This window comes from Hypomesus transpacificus, chromosome 26, assembly GCF_021917145.1.
Source record: "Hypomesus transpacificus isolate Combined female chromosome 26, fHypTra1, whole genome shotgun sequence".
NCBI lineage: Eukaryota > Metazoa > Chordata > Actinopteri > Osmeriformes > Osmeridae > Hypomesus > Hypomesus transpacificus.
Window position 1 is genome coordinate 5,062,098 of NC_061085.1, and position 20,880 is coordinate 5,082,977.

Consider the following 20,880-nt stretch of genomic DNA (forward strand, 5'->3'; position numbering starts at 1 on the left):
ATACAATCTCCCGGAATCGTGGATTTGGTATTTAGAGCGAGTGCGAGACAAGTGCATATCGCATGTCCTGATTGCATCAACATTCAGTGAATCAAATAACCAGGGTTTTATTTTTGGCAGTACAACCTAATAAAAAGGCATTCTTTATGATATGCAAGTTCTTTATTGTTATATAAGCTACACCGGGCCCACAGTGCAATGATATGTCAGTCACCGCAAGCAACAATGTCATTGATATTTATAAGAAATATAATACTAGAAGATAAAGGAAAATACAAAATCATACAATAAAAATACAATTATTTCACGTATTCAGTAACACACCAGCGATTGAATAAGATATGCTTTTATTGAAGCAGGTTTAGTAACAGAGCCAAGCCCGATTGGTGGAGGAGGCTGGTAGCAGAGCCAAGTCAAATGCAGTTTGGTAGAGGCTGGTAGCAGAGCCAAGCCTGATGCGGTTTGTGGAGGCTGGTAGGAGAGCCGAGCCTGGAGTGGTAGGTGGAGGCTGGTAGCAGAGCCGAGCCTGGTGTAGATGGAGGAGGCCAGTAGCAGAGCCAAGCCTGGGATCCTGAGAGGACAAGGGTGTGATTACTGGGATGCGCAGAATGAATGAATGATGATGTGAGGGTGTATGCATAGTTACCAGGCATTGAACTCGGCAGAGAGTCCTAGTGGGTCATGACAGAGCAGCAGCTCGAGCAGATTCCCCGGGAAGCCTGAAACGGGGAGTTTGTCCGTACTTTAACTGGGCTGATGCGTATTGGTTGATTGGAGTCTTGGTTTGTAATCGAAAACGGGGAGTTTGGTTCGGTCGCAATCCTCCATGCTTTAAGTTGTTTAATCTTACTCCATTTAACTTAAAAGACATCACTTGTCAGCAAACCTTTCTGCTAGTAAGCTACTAACCTTAGTGACAGGTGTAGCAGGTTCATCAACTTGGAAGCCAAAACCCAGGTAATTAAGCAGTCATCCCAAACATCATGGCACAAGGATGTTGCTATTCTTGAAAAACTGTGTATAGGCCTAAATGAACAGATTGGTCAAGAAAATGTTTTATAAATATTTGCATATTCATAATAGACTTGCCACTTTATTGTAAAAGTAGGTAAATCAATTATGAATATGCAGATACAACTCAGCCAGTCGTCTTAAACGCACTGGGAAGGGTGATTTGCACTGTGTGAAAGTTGTCGGTTTATATTATTAACTATTATAACTATCAAAACAGTTTTGTTAGCAGTGAGCCTTACAAGAAGTGTCTAACAGGTGCTGGTACTGAAAGTTTGGTAGCAACAAGTGATATAAATAAAGCATTTCATACATTTTTCATGGGGAGGGGCAGGGCAGGTTTCAAATCCGTCAAAGGATGAATAATTTATGTCTTTGAGGCAGAGGACAACTGTGTGTGTGTGTGTCAGACAGAAAGACAGCAAGCTTGTGTAATTGTGTACGCTTGTGTGTATGTGCATATTTGTCAGATAGTCAGTAAGTTTGTATAATGTGTGTTCACCGAAGTGAGTTTTTGTGTCAGTAAGGTCAATTTCTAAGCTCATGTTTGCAAAGGTTTGACACGAAAGTCTTTCACAACAGCCGCCATACCTTCTGTGTCATCAGGCTTTTGCCCTGGGGTGTGTTACCTGGGCTTGGCAGATTCCATCTGAGCACTACCTCAACCCACATTGGACACACTGTTCATAGTAATACCATGAATTATATTTAATGTAACAGTTTCAAACCGATTGGAATTTTGGACAAATGAATATTCCATTAGGTCGTGCTCTGAGAAGGAAAAGGTTACCTCACTGAGGTGGGTGACGGTGTTCCCGAATTTCTTGTGCATTTCCCCTTGATGTCGACTGTGCAGGTTCCATCAAACCGATTCGTGGGACATCCAACAGGATAATTACGGTTGTTATCATGGTAAGAACTTTGAATGTCAAACAATTTAATCATAGAATCACGTCTGAACTTGAATTTGAAACATAAAGCAAAAGGGCGTGGAGAGTGAAACGATCAGAAGAATGTCTGACATCTTGAGTTGTGTATGTATTTTTTGAGTGATTAACGCGCTTCAGACTTTTTAAGATGACCCCAACCCATCCGATAACACGTTATCTATCTATTTAAACTGTATTACTTTGATTAATTAAAATCCGTATGAAGAGATAACAGTTTATAAAATGCAATGAAAGATAATAAAGTAAAACATTTATTAAATAAGTTAACTGGTAGGTTAAGAGTTAAGTTTTTCCTCGACGAGGCATGGAAAGACTGTGGTCTGGGCCGCCAATTTACAATAGGGGCACAGTTTGAACGGGACTGTTCAAACACAGCCAACTCAACGGTGCGTCATCCCAGGGAAGGAAAACTTTCACCGTGTTTGTACCAGTAGGCAGCGTTTGCACGCTTCTCTGGAAGAAATCAACTTCAACTCAGCCCTGCGCACATACCTCCGACTCGTATATATATTAGCTCAAACTGCATTCCTTGCCTGCTGTCAGATTTTGAGAACAGCACACAGCGACTGCAAAATGTAACCTACATACTTGTGCGTTGCGATAAGTTGTTATTACAGTATTTACTACATAACGACTGTTGACTTCCAATTTGGAGTAGAACACTTTTACTCTACCATAACATTGGAGGTAAGTTTTTCCTAAAAATACACTACATTTGACAATAGGCCATCTTATTTCTTATACTTTTAATTAACTTAGAAATGATGATGTTTCTATTCTGTGGTCTATAGGTTTTAATATTCAAAACATGTTCACAAACTACGTAAAGAGTCTGAATGATATGGTTTTTCCTACGGTAAGCTTGAATTTCAACAGCATTCTTGCATGTTTTTGCTATGTTGAGAGTTGCACGGCAAAACAGCAAGAGCGTGGCGGAAAAACACACCAAATAACCCTTGGACTACGAACCAACTACTACCCTTCTTTCCTTTCCATTTCCTATTTACAGTGCACTTAATAACCTATATGCTTATAATGTAAGTCTTTTAACCAGTGATGTACAATTCCGGAACTTATAAAGTGGAAAAATATGTTCTGGTTCTTTCTGAAATATTCTACTGAGCTGCAACCACTTTATAATAACATCCAAAATATTATGTCAAAAATCGAAATAGTTTAATTAACAGTATCCTTTTTGTATTTTACCAGAAAGGGTTCTGTTTCTTTAAATTGATTTTACTATATTTGAACTTCAAATTACCAAGAAATAAAAGTGTTTATTGTGCACCATTCCCACAATTCCCAAACTAAGCATTCCATGAAAATGTTTATAAAGTTTACCAGCAGTTTTTCAGCACTTTCTTCCTACTTGTCAGTTTATGGGCATGTGTCTCTACATGTCTAATAGTTTTCTCTTTCCCTGTCTCCAGTCCCAGTCACCAGAACAGCAGAATACTGGGGTCCTGGGCCGTATAGGGAGCTGGTTTTCTCCCTGGAGAGGAAGAAGCCCCTGGAGCCCCACAGGAGATGCATCCCCAACCAGTGAACAAGCCCCCAGGCCAGAAGGAGAGGAGGGGCCTCTGAGGGGGTCCCGAGAAAAGGAGCAGCAGGAGGAGGAGGAACAAGAGGGGGGCCAAGACTCCCAAGCTAACAAGCCTTGCCTATCCAAGGATCTTTTCTCATGTGAGGAGGAGGACGCCAGGCCGTCTGCCCACAGAGCCAGACCTCTGTCAGTCTGGGGCATAGGCAGTGAGCCAGGAGGCGGGCCCGTAGAGGAGGGACATGCTGAGCAGCCACAAGAGAAGGAGGAGGGAAAAAAACAGGCTTCAGAAAGCAGGAATCCTGCCTTGGACTGGAATGCTAGTCAGTTGACACATTTTTCATCTTCAGCAGAAGAGGGAGTGGTGGGGGACTCTGACCAGGAACAAACCCAGGCCCACACCCAGACTCAGGCTCAGACAAGCAGGAAGCTGCATGTGTACCTGGAAGAAACCAGTGTGAGCCAGAGCAGTGAAGATTCTGGACAGGAAGTTGTACACACAGTCAAGAAAAGCATCCAGGTGGTCTCCAGGGCAAATAGAATCGATTCCTGTGGGAACACTGATACTGTGGCATCAGAGCGCAAAAGAACACATCTGAACCCTGCTATTGGAGACAAAGGTCACTACAGTGCCTTGGTGGGAGTGTCACTAAAGTCTCCCATAGAAACACAGCCTTCACCTGAGCTCTCCGGAAGAGAGACCAACAAAGACACCATGGGGCGAAAAAATTCAGGAAGGAGGAGGTCAAGGAAGACCTCCCTGGAAGATGGAACGTCCCAGGAAAACCTGCCCAGCAAAACCCAGCCATCCAATACGGGCTCATCCTCATCAGATAGAAACTCAGGAACCAGTTCCCGCCCAGTGGAGGCAGAAACACACCTGGGAGAGCAGGAGGCAGACTCCTCCCCCACCAAAAACAAAGCTTCCCTGACCTCACCTGAGGGAGCTAGCGACAGGTCGACCTTCAGCACAGTGGGGGTGGAAAACAACCTGCAGGACACTGACTCCCCTGTTCTGGCCACACTGGTGTCCATAGCAGACACCATGGAAGACATAGAGGAGGTGGGTGATAGCCTTTATAGGGTGGAGAGACTGACAGAGACTCCAGAGTCCAAACGTAGGAGTATGAAAGTGTCTCACAGTGAAAAGTTATTTTCTAAGAAAGTTACAGTCAATTCGGAGTTGAGCACAGAAGTAAATAACCATGTGGAACAGGATTTTTCAAGAGGGACTACTGAAGACACAACTAAAGGCAAAAGGAAACCAGAAATAAACAAAAGGTGAAGTTTTACGTCGTTATTGTATTGTTATGTTGATATTGTATTATTGTACCTGTTTCGTGTAATGTTTCTTAATGAACAATGCTCATTAATGTTCTTAATGAACAATACTATTAATACCACTGTTTGATTGACAAGTTACCATAATTAAAACATTGTAGCTGTTACATATATTTTAAGGCCAGTCTACAATCTTGTGCTTACTGTCTCTCCCACGCTGACTGACATTTTAACCTTTCATCAAGGGGTGGGCGGTATACCGGTATGAACGCGAATATGGATTTTGCCATATCATGGATATCACGATATATTAATAAATGTATTAGTAAAGTGTTTCTGTTTGGTATAAATATAAGTCAAGTGATACTGCCTAGTGGGCTAGTTCAAATTTGTATCTTTTACAAAAAAAACATGCAGCATGGACGCTGCACGCATTGTGCCAGCCAATGAAAGTCAACAAACAAGCTAGCGTAACTCCAGAGGAAGCAAACATTCATATGAGTAAACTGCTTTTGTTGGCAAGTGTAAGCAAGCATTAATAATGTCTGAAAATAACGCCAGTTGGGTTGATTTGCCGGACAAAGAAGAATTGGTCAAAGGAAAATTGAGCCTCTGTCATTTGGAAATGATTTGGTTTCAAGTTATCGACCAACAAACAGTAGCCTACTATGTAAGTTGTGTCGTCGAATTGTGCTAGCCAAAGGTGGAAACACTAGCAATCTCTTTCACCACCTGAAAGCCATGCATGTGCGCGAACATTAATCTACCAGAATGCACATACCAGTGCTTACGAATTATACCGTGATAAACATTGTAGGCCATACTGCCCTGCCCTACTTTCAACACTAAGTTGATGTACAAAAAAGCAGTATTGTCAAAACAATATTTAGGGGATATTACATCAGTTATTTGAAGAACAAAAACAATGTTTCTCAGTACGGAAGCATGTATGTGGGATTTAATATTTTTTTGCCTCCAATTACCCTCAGGCCACAAGACATGTGTAAAATGGATGAGGACCCCAAAGCCAGCTCAGCTGCCAGTTGTCTGATTGCTGACAGAATCAACCTGTTTGAAGGGAAGATGCACGGAGATGTTAGTAAGACCTACCCCAGGAGTGCCGATGTCTCTCCAATCAGGAAAGTCACTGGAAAGTTCAAAGCAGACATCAAACATGAGCAAGGGGGGCCACATGTGAGGGTGAGGTCAGTGGAACGTGGAAATACCAGGTCCAGCTCCGCTCCCCCTGTCAAGGGGAAAGGCCAGACAGTCAGGGAGCGAGTGATGAACTTTGCAGAGGCATGCAAAAAGGAGGACAAGATCGTGTTGCCTCAAAAGTCTGCTATGACTGGAATGTCCCAAAGATCAACCCCCTCACCCACATCTGCGTCACAGTCATTGAAACAGGACCTTCAGGCCTTTATATGCAAAACAGCAACCTCTCAAATCACAGAGATAACATCCAAACCTGCAGGGCGAGAAACTCTCTCTGTTGTGGACACACCTGTTTCTCAACTTCAGACAGACTCCAACACAAAGGCAAAAATGTTGTCTAAAACTGAGAATGTAGCTGATAGACCTTCCCAAGTAGAACCCAAAATGTTGCGAGGTGACTTGGTTCAACCAACTCCTGAGGTAGGCTTACAGACCAAAACCCCTGGTAGGTCAGGGTCAAGGTCAAAGAGGAGGAAAAACAAAGATTCAACGAGCCTTGTGAGTAATAGTATTATCAAACCAGAGCTCCCAAACACAGAACAAGGACTTGTGAGCATGCAGGAAAAGACAGGTGTAATTAAGGACATTAGCTGTGCAACTGAAAAAGAAGTGAAGACAGTGTCCTCATCACAAGCAAAACAATCTAAAGATGATGAATCAGAAACAAAAAAACTGCCACTTAGCAAGGAAGCAATCAGTAAATCATCAGATCTCTCAGACAAACATACTGATTTACTAATTAAAAAAGATGGCCCCAGAAAACTGGTTGAGGAAAATAGAGAATCGGCCATGTCAACCATCATCAGTGGAGACAATAAACCCAATTCCAACAGTGAAACAGGCAAGCTGACTGATAAGACTATTGATATTCCACCCACACAGACAGTGGGACACAAAGAGAAGGTTCAAAGCTCTTCAGTAGTTCATGAAGGACAAAGTATTTCTAAAGACAAAAGCTTAGACTTTTCTTCCTCATCTGTACCAAAGACAAATACGAGTCTTCATGGGATACCCACAACTATTGAAAATCAGCCAAAGGACAGATTGGCTGAAAGTTTGGATAAAAAAGCAGAGAGCGAAGTAAAACACAACCCCTCAGACAACAGCTTACACACCGGCCCTGTTAATGCCCAGGGCAAAATGGAGCCTGAGGCCATTGCAGAAGCATCAAAATCCAAAGTCACATCCCCAAAGGAAGCTGTCCAAGTCCCTGTAACCACTGTTCCCTCCTTGCCACTTCACACAGAACCTGTCCACCCAACACCCACTCAGCAGAAAAATAGAACCACTGACTTTCTTGTGACTGGGAGTAATAAGACAGCTAGGACAACTGACAGTGATAAACACATCAAAAAGTCACCTGAGGAAGGCTCTGTAAAGTCTCCAAAAGAGTCTCAGCATGAGACTTTATCAGTGTTGAAAACAGAAAAAAACTGGCAGGATGACACAATAAAGCAGGGATGGGATCCTGCAGCAGAACAAACCAGAACTAACAAAAATGGGGGAGAGTCTACTGTAAAAGCAATAACGTCCCCTGAACCTGTAGATTCTAAAAAAAGCTCCTCAGTGACCAAAGGTCCAGTAAAGACTAATATTCAAGGGGAGAAAGTGACACCTGTGGATTTATCTATGCTGAAAACAGGGAAATCCAGAGATGACACACTAAAGCAAGGACAGAGTACTGCAGCAGAACAAACCACTTCGACAGTGGAGGGACAGTCTCATGTAAAAGTGAACAAGTCTCCCACACCTTCAGCTTTAGATTCTAATAAAAGCTGCCCTGTGAACAAAGCAAATACCAATAATCAACAGGAGAGACAGAACCCTGTGGCCCCAGCCGAGGAGCCTTTAGTTGGGCTTGGACCAAGACCCAGTGAAGAATTAGATATGGTTAATAGGACGAAGAACATCCTGGTAAAAACTGTGGACCCAGATGACAAAAACTCTGAGAACATTAAAGTAGGGACACATGCAAGCGGTCTATTACCAACTGAGGTGGAAGACAAGTTGCTAAATGACAGGAAAGCAGATGGGAGAAGGGATATTGTACAAATCAGTTCATCTATTTCTACCAATACCACTACCAGTACTACTACAGGGGCAGACAGGCCAGAAGGAAACAATCCAGGGGTGATGGGAAAAGACCCTGCATCAATTGGTATTGGTGAAATGCCCCCACCCCCAAGCGATAGGGGAGCCACAGAGAAAAGCCCAAATAAATCTACAAAGCCACCTCCACTAACAGAGCCCACCAAACAAAGACCATCTCAAGACCAGCGTCCATCCCTGAACAAGCTACTCTTGTCCCGTGGATCCTTTGGGGATGGGTCCTTCCAACAGAGGGACACCCCGTCCAGCTGGTTGGATATTGACCAGCGGTTCCCCGCACAGAAGCTCCGCAGCCCTGAGTTCAAGCAAAAACTCAGCTGCTCAGTCAGCGAAAGCAACCTCACTTCAGGGGAGCTGGAGGATGACTTTATCCAGAACATTAAGAAGTTTGGAGTACCTTTCTCTCTGCCCCCGCGCAAACACAGCCACCTCCGACCCCCTCAGCCAACCTTTGCCATGCCCGCCATCTGGGAGGATCGTTTCGAGAAGTCTTTTGACCCTGAGAACTTTAAGTTTGGCTTAAGGAAGAAGAGGGAGTTCAGTTTAGAGTCCCCTAGCAACCCCTCAACCAAGATACAAAGTGTAGGAACGGATGGAGAACAGAAGCCTGCAAGAACTAGTATTGCCGATAGGAGCATGCTTTGCAGGAGCTTGGGCACCCGCTCCAAACACCTCCAAGACAGGAAAAGTACCACAGAGGAGGGAAAAGACAAGGAACAGGGGGAGGAGACAAAAGAGAAAGAGGTGAAGGTGAAACCCCGCCCTTCCCGTTTGGAAGGAAGCTGTATCTTTAACAGCTTGAAATGTTCCAGGACTAAGAGAGGTGGGGATGTGTCACCTAGCAACCTCTCCCCAGTCTCCCAAATAACACAGCCAGCCCAGCCCACTTCCCCCATTGCGGACCATGTGGTGTTGGCCGACCAGATTCCTCCACAAGAAAACAGCGTTTCTGCACAGGCTGTGGTCAGTGACTCAGGTCCTCCGCTTGTTTCCTTTAACGACATCAAGCTGCCAGATTATTTAGAGAAGTACCTCCCCAAGAAGCCTGCAAGGCCAGAGCTGGGAAAAGAGAAACAACAGCTTAACTCTGAGGTCAGTTTTAGCTTTTCTGTTTATCCCCTTTTTTGTTTAAATCTTTCAAACCTGGGGCTAAGGACCTTGGTGATATCCTTTGTGAGATTAGATAGTCATTCTGTATGAGTTTATTTTGCAAGTGATAATGAGAATTAATTAAGGAAGTATACAATGGCTTGGTTAAATTATTTAAATCTGATTAGCTGCTAAATATTGTAGCATCTCTATCAATTAATATTAGTAGCTTAAATAGTAATAAAACCGCCAGGCACTACATGACATGACTGACATGGAAGTGAAGAATGACCCACCCATGGTGTTCTTGGCTAGTTAGACATCTAGTTGTCAGTTTAGCTTGTTAGCCCAGATTATATATAGGATTCACTTTATGATGCTTTCAAACACAACCTTGTACCTATGTGTTGGTTAGCTGCTAGAAGCAAAGGTAAAACTTGTCTATACACTTTGATTAACCAACACATGTTGAATGGTATAGTTTGTTCTCCAGCAATGATCATTACCTGAAAATACATTGCAATACATTAGCCATTAAGCAACTGCTTATTCGCAGTATGTGCGACAGTATGTTTCCCTCCTGTTTTATTTTGTTGGCAAGTAGCCATAGGGCCCTATTTAAACTATTTGAAACGCAAGTATCAAAACGAAAAGCGCAAGTAACTTTGTGGGCAGGACTCTGGCGCTGTGGCTATTATACCGGCGGGATAAATGACTTTGTGCCTGGCGCAAATCTAAAATGGGTTGGTCTGAAGTAGCAACATTACTAATGGGTGTGGTTTGGGCGTAACGTGCAATAAACCTATCAGAGGGTCATGTCACATTCCCTTTAAGAGCAGGCGTGCTTGTTCAATGGCGGATTGCTATTACAACGGCGGATTTGCCAGGCGCACGCCAGGAGCGGTTCACAGCCAAGGAGACCGACGTTCTCGTCAGGGCCATAAAAGATAGAGAAGGGACAGTTGGTGCGTTCGACATGGACTGACTGCATGCAGCCGGCTGCAGGCGGCTGACTTGAAACAGTGAATTCTGGTTAGACTTTTCCCCCCCTATTTTGACGATTTGAAACGCAAGTATCAAAACGCAAAGCGCAAGTAACTTTGTGGGCGTGAATTCAGCTTGGTTGTTATTTTGCCGGCGGGATAAATGACTTTGCGCCTTGGTTGATCTGAAGTAGCTACATTACTAATGGGTGTGGTTTGGGCGTAACGTGCAATAAACCAATCAGAGCATCATCTCACATTCCCTTAAAGAGCAGCGCTTGTTCCATGGCGAATTGCTATTATAACGGCGGATTTGCCAGGCGGTTCACAGCCGAGGAGACCGACATTCTCGTCAGGGCCATAAAAGATAGAGAAGTTACATTGTATGGGAAAGTCAGAGCAGTTTTCTCATTGCACTAAGTTGCCCACTCATGCTGCTCATTCAAATTATTATTATTATTTTTACATATATTACATTTTTTTTATTGTTATATTTTTAAATTGTTTACTTCTTAGAATTTGTTTAACTAATGTACTTTTGTACTTAATTTATACCCGTACATGTTTATTGTTTGCACCTTCCTGCCACAGTAAATTGCGTATTTTTGTAACATAGGCTACATGGCGAATAAACCAAATTCTGATTCTGATGGGCATGGGAGAAGAAACCTAACCAAATTAGCTTCGGTTAAACAGTCATGGGAGGAAATTGCCACAGATGTTACAAATTAAAGTCACATACATAGACATTTCTTATGAAAATCTTTTTATAATCATTGAAGAAATGTAACACGCCATAAATCAAAACAATGTAACGTAGCTTCGCAGATAGAAGACCCTGGCCTCGCCAGCAGTGGGCACGGACCAAGCTTGCACCCTTAAAATAGCATCTCAATAATGCGCCATTGACTTTAGACCACGTTTTTCCTGGTCAGTAGCGAAATTGTTTTTCGGAAACTGCAAGATAGCACCAGGGAACGTTTGCGCCAGAACACGCCTCCTTTTTCGCTGAACCGCCCACGGGAGCGCAAAGGCATTTCGACGTGCGTCTGTGGAGGGGAAAGTCGGCTTTGCGTCGAGTGCAAACTAGGAATGACACTTGCGTCGTTGACTAATTCAATTGTGCTAGGTGCAAGATAGGGCCCTTTGTCTGACTTGAGACGGCGCCGAGGCTAGGTCACTGTGACGTTGCCATCAAAGTACCGTGAGATCGATTCGAGAACTGCCGGCTGTGTAGCTGAGCAGATTTTCTCAAGAGCAACTGCACAGGTTCTAATGAGACACAGGTATTTCATGATTGGCCAGACTCAGACACGACAAGTTTGTGTTTTGTAATTATATTGACACCTTCAGTTTCGCCAATGCTCAAATCCGGACCAAACTGTTTAATTGAATAGAAAATGTGTTGAAGAAATGGTTTTGGTCCGCCTCATCACTAACGGAAAGACTAAGTTTAATTATAAATAAAGTAAAATAAGCAAATAGCGCTTGATTGGCCATGACTGAGGTCAACACAGCAAACCACGATAAGTTGGAATGTCCGATTTCACTGAGCCGTTTTTTAACTCCTCCCCGACTGCAAGCAGCTACTCTCGCCGGTCGTTTCATGCAGCTGCAGTCCATGTCGAACGCACCTAGTGTAAGGGAAAGGCAGAGCATTTTTTCTCATTGCACTAAGTTGCCCACTCATGCTGCTCATTCAAATTCTTAGTCTTATTTTTATATATATTTAATTTTTTTAATGTTTATATTTTTAAATTGTTTAGTTCTTAGAATTAGTTTAACCATTGTACTTTTTTACTTAATTTAAGACCCGTACATGTTTATTGTTTGCACCTTCCTGCCACAGTAAATTTAGTGTTTGTGTAACATACATGCCGGATTCTGATTGGGATGGGAGAAGAAACCCACCCAAATTAGCTTCGGTTAAACAGGCGTGGGAGGAAATTGCCACAATTGTTACAGATCAAGTTCACATACATAGGGATTTCTCATGAAAATCTTTTAAATCATTGACATGAAAGAACACACAGCCATAGAATAAATCTAAACAATTTAACGTTGTTAAATTGGCCCGTGCGCCAGCAGTGTGCACAGGCCAAGCATGCACCCTTAAAATAGCATCTGAATAACGCGCCATTGACTTTAGACTACTTTTTTCCTGGTCTGTGGCGGAATTGTTTTTCTGAAACTGCAAAATAGCACCAGGGAACGTTTGCGCCGGAACACGCCTCCTTTTTCCCCTAATTTACCGACGTGCGTCTGTGGAGGGAAAAGTCTGCTTTGCGTCAAGTGAAAACTAAGACTGATACTTGCGTCGTTGACAAAGTCAATTGCGCTGGGTGCAAGATAGGGCCCATAGTGTCATATTTTATATACTACTACTAGCTTTGCCTTGGACAGTTGTCTTTCATGCCTCTTGCTTGCCACTACATCTTTATAAAAATGAATCGAGGAGCATTCTCATAGAACATAGCGATGTTCTCTAGCTACTATGGTTTGATATGTTTCCCATCACCAACTGTTCCATTTGTGTTACAAGTACTTTGTTTTCTTAAAGAAGCTTATCATGCGCCCATTTTATTGATCTTTATCTCATTGGGTTCCTGTCACTGCAGAAGATGGCTGGAGCAACAGGGTTGCTTGATGGAGATATAGCAGAGCCCAGTACTAAATCTGAGGTCCTGAAGAGTACTGGGGGATCTCTACCCGCCCCTATTGTTCCCCTACCAACACTACCTCAGGTCCTCCACCCTAAGGCTTCCCCACTAGGGGTTTGTGCCACTGACGTAAGGATACCTGTCTATAGTGTATTTCGCCTGTACAAAAAGTTGTTTGACTGATTCAACTGTTTCATGAGATGATTAAATACATGTTATGAGTTAATAGGTGTTGCCATTAAATAGAGAAGAAACACTGGGTCTGTAGTGTTTTACTCTTCAATGTTCAATGTAATTATATCAACTGCTTTGATAGTGGTTTGTTTTGCAGACGGCGGCTATACAGGGATTACATAGACGCCCTGGAAAGGTAGGCAACTAGCAGATGTTTGTTGAAAACATCTATTTAAAAATTATTTTATCTGAGTGTTAGAGACAAAGCAGTAGAAATTCTCAGATGGGTATAATTAAAAATGAGAGGTAGCGTTGCCAAGGACTTTCAACGATTGTGGTGACGCAATGCATTGTGGGAAATATCTCTGTTGCATGTACTATTTATGTACTGGGAATTACTAAGCAGCTGTACACATGTTTTATTGAGTGAATGAACCTAGAAACCTTATTTAGATTAGATCTCTAGGGAAGAGGCTGTAGATGAATAACAATGACCACACCACCTGTTCTTATTCCACCAACAATGAGTCACTGATCGTTTTTTTCATTAGTATGCTATGCAGTTAAAAACAAGGTTAATAGTTAATGTCCTTCAGTTTGTGACTGACAATTTGGCTTCTTCTCTCTTTATCCTATTGTAGATGGTGTTATATGAGTATGCTCAGTTTGAAGGTCAGGCCTATGAAATCTTCAGGAATGTGCCGAATGCCACCTCACTGAAACTATCCCCACTGATTTCAGTCAAAGTTGTGAGAGGATGGTGAGTCTGCAAAATTAGAAAAACTGCCTAGAGTTTATTGTCACAGAGAGTATGTCTCAAAGACCAACTGGCTCTGAGGAGAGATGAAAAAATGCTGCCGGAGCAACCAGCGAGGCTTGCCTCACCACCTTAAATATTCATCAGGGAATTGAATCAGTCGTCTTATCTGTCATATCAAATAATCCCCACTTGAGATACTACAGACTCATTGAAACATGAAATCAACATTAAGATTGTGATTTACTGCTTGAAAAGCTGCAGTGATAATGAGGTTCAGAATCCATTCTTTGATACAGCAGAGTAAGGAAGATATGTAGGTGTTTAAATCATTTTGTATTGCAAATGTATGATGTGACCAAGTGTCCCTAACTTAACATGACCACACCTTGAACCTGCAGCTGGGTGCTTTATGAGAAGCCTGACTTCACTGGTCGTTGCATTGCCCTGGAGGAGGGGCCTATGGACCTGACCAATGTGTGGGCAGAATCAGGACCTCAAGAGCTACATCCACCAGTTGAACCCCCAATAGTCATTGGCTCCATTCGGCTGGCGGTGTGTGTAAGTGTACTCTCTCCAATTGCCTCATTAGTAAATAAATATTTAACTGAGGTCAAATAAAATAATTTCCTGGCTTTGCCATTGACCTCAATAACATGTAATGATATGAAGGGAATGTTAATTTGCTCTAAGGAATATAAAAGTAGAAAGATGTCCATGTATATCCAAACTGGGGCACGTATTACATATTTCTTTTTTCTTCCATCCATGTTTTTATTGATTCTCTTTCTCTCTCTCGACTTTTGTAGGACTACAGCATTCCTCACATTGACTTATTCACTGAACCGGCGGGGCATGGCAGAGTGGTCACGTACCATGATGATGCACTGGAGATTTGCACTTTTGGTATTCTTCAGAACACGGCATCAATCAAAGTCCACTCTGGAGTGTAAGTGTCTGTGTGTGCGCGAGTGTGTATCTGTTTGGGATCATGTGTCAACTTATCTCAAATCTAGAATTTCTTTTGAAAAATGAAAACCACAAGCACAGTTATTAGTTTTGCTGAATGAGACAACTATATGGGAAGCTAGAAACATTCATTTTTAATTGAAATGGCCGCCACAGTCTTTCGAGAAGCCCAGTTTGTTTAGAAGTGCAGGATAACTGTAAGCAATAAGTCATTAACTAATTATTATTCAATTCTGGTTAGTGTAGAGCATTTGAGCCCCTCAGTATAGTTGACCCTTGACAGGTATAATTGTTTTAGTGGCTGGAGGACAACAGAAGAGGAAAAGGGACCATGAACTTACATTACATTTACAGTACCAGTCAAAAGTTTGGACACATTTTCAAAATGTGTCCAAACCTTTGACTGGTACTAAAAATTTGGACTCATTTTCCCATTTAATTAGTCATTTAGCAGACGCTCTTATCCAGAGCGACTTACAGTAAGTACAGGCACAGTCCCCCGAGGCAAGTAGGGCGAAGTGCCTTGCCCAGGGACACAACGTCATTTCAGACGGCCGGGCATCGAACCAGTAACTTTCTGATTGGTAGCCCAATTCCCTAACCGCTCAGCCATCTGACCCCTCATGAACTAATATTTGGATTTAAACAGTGTACATCATGATTTTGCTCTCTTCACTCTAACCCAGGGCCGTAATTATAATATATATTGGGGGGGGGGGACATCCTCACCCATATTCAAATAGGGTCAAAATGTTCCCCCAAAATATTGGTTTAAAAATATAAATGTGCTACGCTTCGACAGGCAACCACGCGCGCTGTCCGAAATCATATTCATAACTAAACGTAAAAAAAAGAGGGAAAGGAAATCTCCCCAGCAGATTTTGTCCCCCCCAATGGCTACGGCCTTGCTCTAACCTTTAGAATGTTCCACCTGCCACTGCCCACTTGAGGGGAAAAAGGAAAGAGGGAAATGTTGTGAGAGATGGTTAAAGGTGAAGAGAGACATGGGTGGGGATAGAGGGATAACTAGAGTAGGACGGAGTGAGCATTACCGTAAGGCTCTGGCGCTAGTAGAGATAGGTGGAGCTGAAGGAAGTGTTCCACAGTAAAGAGAGGAACAGAGCAAGAGGAAGAGTTAGAGAGAAAGAAAAAAGTAAAGTCTGGCAGGGAGAAATCTGTTTTTCTCTGTGAAGGTTTATAGGACATTGTGTGCCCGACTCCTAGCCCGCCATTGTCAGAAAACCCACATAGTGGTGTCTGATTTGCACATTTATTTCCCCTATCTTCGAACATTCTGTATCTAACATAGTGGTGTACAGTAGCATGCATTTCATTCCATGAAACCAAAGTCAATACAGGTGTTTCCTTATGAAACCAAGGTTGGGGTCTGGAGTGTTTTTATTCCGAAGTTTATTCGACTCATAAACAATCAATAGAACCAAGCAGTTGAACCAAGCTCAGTCTTGGTTGGTGAGAGGTTTGGACTATTTTTTAGGTGTTGAGTTTTCTCTGCCCCTTACCTAAAATAGGTGGCTGGTGTTCAGTGACCCGGAGTACCAAGGCATGCTTGCAGTGTTGGAGCAGGGGGAATATCCCTGCCCAGAGTCCTGGGGGTTTCCATCTGCTTTCGTTGGATCCCTTCGACCACTCAAAATGGTGGGTGGACCAGAGTTTTTTCTTGACCTTGTAGGAGCTGCCAAATCATCAAAAGACTTGTTGGGGGCTTGTTGGATATCCAACTTTGCTGAGGAAAAAATCTAGTTAGTCTTAGAACTATCTAATCTTACATTATTTACAGTCCATGTACTTAGCACAAGGTTTCCAAATGTATCCTCCTATGTCCTTTATTCTGGTATATGTGATTTTGTGTTCAATAATGGAATATATTGCTCATCGCTAAATGCTTGAATACCTGGCATGGTGTGATGCGCAAATAAGATGAACATTTCAATTCCCCAGTGTGTTTTATATCCTTGACAGTTTTTTATATTATCTGCCACTTTACATGAGGGCTATTAGGATCACTAGGATGTCAGCTCATTCTCAACATTAAAATGTTCCAAAGTGATCAACCATCTCAGTACTGCCTGCCTCACTTTCACTACCCCCTTTCACCTTGCTATCACTTTGAAACAGAACTGCAGTTAATTAAGCAATTTGCAAAATGGCAGTATTTACATAATAGCTGACTTGCACCCTTTGGGCACAGTGTTTAATCAGAGGGGTTCTTGCTGGATGCTAATGATTTCTTTCTCTCCATTCTCCAGGGTGGATTTAAAGTGGAGAATCCCAATGAACAAAAGGTTAGTTTTTACTCCAGCTGCTCTTCCCTCCTTTTTTCTCTCATCTCTCTCTAGTCTTCTCTCTCTCTCTCTCTCTCCCTCTCTCTCTCTCTCTCTCTCTCTCTCTCTCTCTCTATCTCTCTCTCTCTCTCTCTCTCTCTCTCTATATATTTAAATACCACCCACCTGTTCCATTAGGTTACAAACCTACAGTATTGCAGCTTAGTTTCAATTTCGGACGGGTAACACACCAGTGAAAAAGATAAGTGAGAAAGTAAGATGAGTAGCACGACTGACAGGCAACACATTGACATGTGTGACTCCAGTCTGGTTTTTTTCTGACCTATGACCTTTGTGTGTCCAGGCTTTGGTGTATGAGCAGTCTGGCTTTCAAGGAGCCTGTGTGGAGATCGAGAGGGATGTCCTTAGTTTTGAGGATGCCACCGACTTGCCAAATCTGAAACTCAAATCTGTGGGCTCTTTAAAGATCCTTGGAGGACTGTAGGTTTATCTATTCTCTTCAAAACAGCAATTTGGCTATTTATTTTATTATACAATATTTAAAATCTGTTATTTATTTTGTTATATAACAAAAGATATAACTTCAAAAAATACTATTTTAGAAGACTTTATTGCCATTGTCTTCTTTAATGCGTGCATTATTATTAGATCTCTCTGTGCCTGAACGTAATCATAATCCCTCTTCCTGGCCCAGGTGGGTTGGTTATGAGCAGTCTGGGTTTGAAGGTCACCAGCATGTCCTGGAGGAGGGAGAGTACCTGGACTGGAGGGACTGGGGAGGGGCCTCACAGCATCTGCTGTCTATACGACCAATACTGTCTGTAAGTATCTTGCTCCTAAACTGTGGAACTCACTACCTGTTTCCATCAGAAATGCTCCTTCACTTACCCATTTTGAGAATTTTTTAGATTTTAGATTTTTTTTTAAATATATATTTTTTTAAATTAATTTAATTGTGTCTGTTCTTATTGTTATTGTATTGTTATGTTTTATGATTGTAATTTTTACTGTACCTTGGAGCTTCGAGTGCAAGAAAGGCGCATTACAAAATATTATTATTATAGTACACTTTGGGACCTCCTGGTACAAATGATGATTGAAATTATGATTAATTGGTCAAGTTAGCGTTCTCAATTAGGTGCAGGGGTGCCTTGCAACAGATACAAATAGTAATTAACCGTTTCCAGGTTTGTACATGACTTGGTTTATTACTTTCAGAACAGTGCGAAGTGAAAGTTGTTGTCTTTCTTTAATTCCAAACAACAGGATTTCATGTCTCCACACCTAGAGATGTTCAGCAAGAGAGACTTTGATGAGTTGGGCGCCAACATCGATCTGCTAGGGCCCATCACCAATCTAGAAGAGACTGGTTATGGGCTCAAGACACAGTCGGTTCACGTTTTTAGCGGAGTGTAAGTCAGCAATCTTAATAACAGGTTGGGTTTGCGCAAGGGGAAGGGTGCAGGTATTTTGACAGGAAAACAATCAGACATCTGCTCAATCCATTATCATGTCATTTCAAGCTGAGTAAAGTAGACAAGTTCACCTTCAACTGCTCACCTGCTGCAGAGACATGTCTTGGAAATCTTTACCCACCTGAGGGTTTGAGGGTGTGCTATTGACATGCTTTATGTACAGTGAATTAGCAGTACCTGTCATCACTAATGTAGCTAGGCTAACTGACCTAACTGGAAAATATGTCTCTCTCAAACAGAAAAAGCATTCCTTTCTCTAGCCTAAACAGACAATTCTTGCAAAACTCTTCCACCTCTTTTAAAATGTTTTCTTTTTGCGTCAGTATAGTACACATAAACCATCATTTGAATTCCTGTGTGTTTTGATAGGGTCTTCTTCAGGCGTGTAGTTCAAAAGAAAAGCTAGCTCCCATAGGAACTGGCCACTCCCCTGGTGGCAAGTTGAGACAGTACACCCGTCTCCCAGACGCTGAACTCGCCACGCCTTTCTGTCACGGCATTCCCTCTCACCTTGGTGAAGGAAATAATTACCATTATGACAAAAATTAAGATGAATTATAGTTTATGTAAATTGAGATGTATCAAAGTATCACCCATTTGAATCCATTCTATTTGAAATAAGCAATCTCCAAGTTGTGTTTACAGAGCACTCAATCTTTTAGTTGTATAATTGCATTATTGTGACTTACTTACACAACAAGCTAAGCGTGCTAGAAGGTGAAACAGCACTAATGAGTGCCTGTTTGAAATGCAGCTGGAGTGTACTGTCTCCAAAGACAAAAGGCCTGTCTTTGGATACACCGTGCTGGCTAATTGATCCTACTCCTATTGTACCACCCTGTTATTAAATCAGATGGCCTCCTCCCTTGTCTTGATTATCGGTAGCTGACTAATCTGTGTGGTTAAGTCTGTTGACTCAGCCCTGCATACTCCATGATGACTTGTGTGTGGTTAAACACTACTCTGCCACATACACCGACACATATACACATGGCATATGTTATGTTCACCCTGAGCATACATAATGTACATTACCACTTGGCTCTGAGATCTTGGAGAGTGTCCATATAGACTGGTTTATATTTGATGGGAAGTTGTCCAGACACACTAACAGCAACAGCTCTTAAACAATGATTTTACACACACTCCGTAGATAAGGTACACAAATACATCAATGACAGTAAAACAAATGTATTAACATTGTGGTAGGGTTTATAATACAGAGCATTTTATAAATATGTTATCTTATTCAGTATTTGATCTGAAATGTCAAAGCTAAATGAATATTGACCTTGTTTTGTCATTATTAAGTTTATATTTGTCCCTCACCAGGTGGGTGGCATATGAGGAGCCTGGTTTCTCTGGGGAGCAGTACGTGTTGGAGAAAGGGCTCTATGGAAGTCCAGAGGACTGGGCGGCAATACACCCCAAAATCTCCTCAGTGATGCCTGTCATGCGGGTAAATATCAATTCTGCCATTTAAATACATTCTATTAGAACTGACTAATTATCCTTTAAAATTGCTCCTGTCTGTTCTTATCTTGGGTGTCTTTCAGGATAATTTTGGGAAGTTGGTCAAGTTCAAAGTAAGTATAAATTACATCATTTAAATTGTTGTAAAAAATGTAGCTAACATACTGTAGCACAGTCATTATAATTGTATGCCATATACACTACTTCTGTTTCTAGATACAGTATCATCCGTGTGTTTTCCGTGGTTTTAGGTGCAATTGTTTTCAGAAGCTGGCTTCCAGGGTTCCATCCACGTACTAGAGGATAGTGTTCAGTCTTTTCCCCAGGGTTTCTTTCTGGGTTCCTGCAGGGTTCAGGCTGGCAGGTAAGAATAAGGAGCATTCTTATTCAGACACTCAGAAATTATGGTCTTTCGTATAATAGCCTTAAAGGCAAGGTTGGCAAGTTGTGCAAAGCTATTTTAGGTCTTTTTTTACAAAATTCAAACCAAAATATCCCACCTCCTCTCTTCAAAGCCACTCCCACAAAACTATAGTAACGAGCATTGAGTGGCGGGGCAGAGTGCGCGCAGGTAGTTAGACGGGGGTCAGATAGCTGAGCGGTTAGGGAGTCGGGCTACTAATCAGAAGGTTGTTGGTTCGTGCCAAATTAAGTTTTGCCTTGATTTGCCTTGATTTGCCGAAGTCCTTCGGCAAGGCACTTCACCCTACTTGCCTCGGGGGGAATGTCCCTGTACTTAGTGTAAGTCGCTCTTGATAAGAGCGTCTGCTAAATGACTAAAAGTGAATGTAATGTAAATGTAAACAGACAGGTATCCCATCCAATCAATAGTCAGGGTCCTTACATTTACATTTATGCATTTAGCAGACGCTTTTATCCAAAGCAACTTCC

General features: G+C 42.2%; 1 protein-coding gene and 1 long non-coding RNA gene across 6 annotated transcripts in view; one reads left to right on the forward strand and one right to left on the reverse strand.

Moving 5' to 3' along the window:
* On the reverse strand, nucleotides 1-5,981 carry LOC124487359. Of its 2 annotated transcripts, none has more exons than XR_006958370.1 (5): nucleotides 3,303-3,382; nucleotides 1,603-1,859; nucleotides 910-1,026; nucleotides 647-719; nucleotides 1-571 (listed from the first exon to the last, which is right to left on the reverse strand). It is a non-coding gene; the product is annotated as an uncharacterized LOC124487359 (long non-coding RNA). The 2 variants fall into 2 exon arrangements; XR_006958369.1 differs by lacking the exon at nucleotides 3,303-3,382 and adding an exon at nucleotides 5,893-5,981 and having other exon boundaries at nucleotides 3-571.
* LOC124487356 (beta/gamma crystallin domain-containing protein 1-like) overlaps nucleotides 1,841-20,880 on the forward strand; it is a 23,716-nt gene continuing 4,676 nt past the window's right edge. Inside the window, exons 1-17 of one of the 4 annotated variants that reach the window (XM_047049633.1) lie at nucleotides 1,953-2,648; nucleotides 2,753-2,817; nucleotides 3,392-4,782; nucleotides 5,772-9,198; nucleotides 12,797-12,967; nucleotides 13,155-13,208; nucleotides 13,654-13,772; nucleotides 14,171-14,330; nucleotides 14,579-14,718; nucleotides 16,268-16,394; nucleotides 17,006-17,041; nucleotides 17,385-17,521; nucleotides 17,736-17,862; nucleotides 18,308-18,453; nucleotides 19,849-19,975; nucleotides 20,073-20,102; nucleotides 20,241-20,353. In XM_047049633.1, the coding sequence (XP_046905589.1) occupies nucleotides 2,770-2,817; nucleotides 3,392-4,782; nucleotides 5,772-9,198; nucleotides 12,797-12,967; nucleotides 13,155-13,208; nucleotides 13,654-13,772; nucleotides 14,171-14,330; nucleotides 14,579-14,718; nucleotides 16,268-16,394; nucleotides 17,006-17,041; nucleotides 17,385-17,521; nucleotides 17,736-17,862; nucleotides 18,308-18,453; nucleotides 19,849-19,975; nucleotides 20,073-20,102; nucleotides 20,241-20,353 (6,353 nt within the window). In that variant the 5' untranslated portion in view covers nucleotides 1,953-2,648; nucleotides 2,753-2,769. Of the gene's footprint in view, nucleotides 1,924-1,952; nucleotides 2,649-2,752; nucleotides 2,818-3,391; nucleotides 4,783-5,771; nucleotides 9,199-12,796; nucleotides 12,968-13,154; nucleotides 13,209-13,653; nucleotides 13,773-14,170; nucleotides 14,331-14,578; nucleotides 14,719-16,267; nucleotides 16,395-17,005; nucleotides 17,042-17,384; nucleotides 17,522-17,735; nucleotides 17,863-18,307; nucleotides 18,454-19,848; nucleotides 19,976-20,072; nucleotides 20,103-20,240; nucleotides 20,354-20,880 lie in introns of those variants that run through there. The other 3 variants (XM_047049634.1, XM_047049635.1, XM_047049636.1) reach the window with 3 other exon arrangements.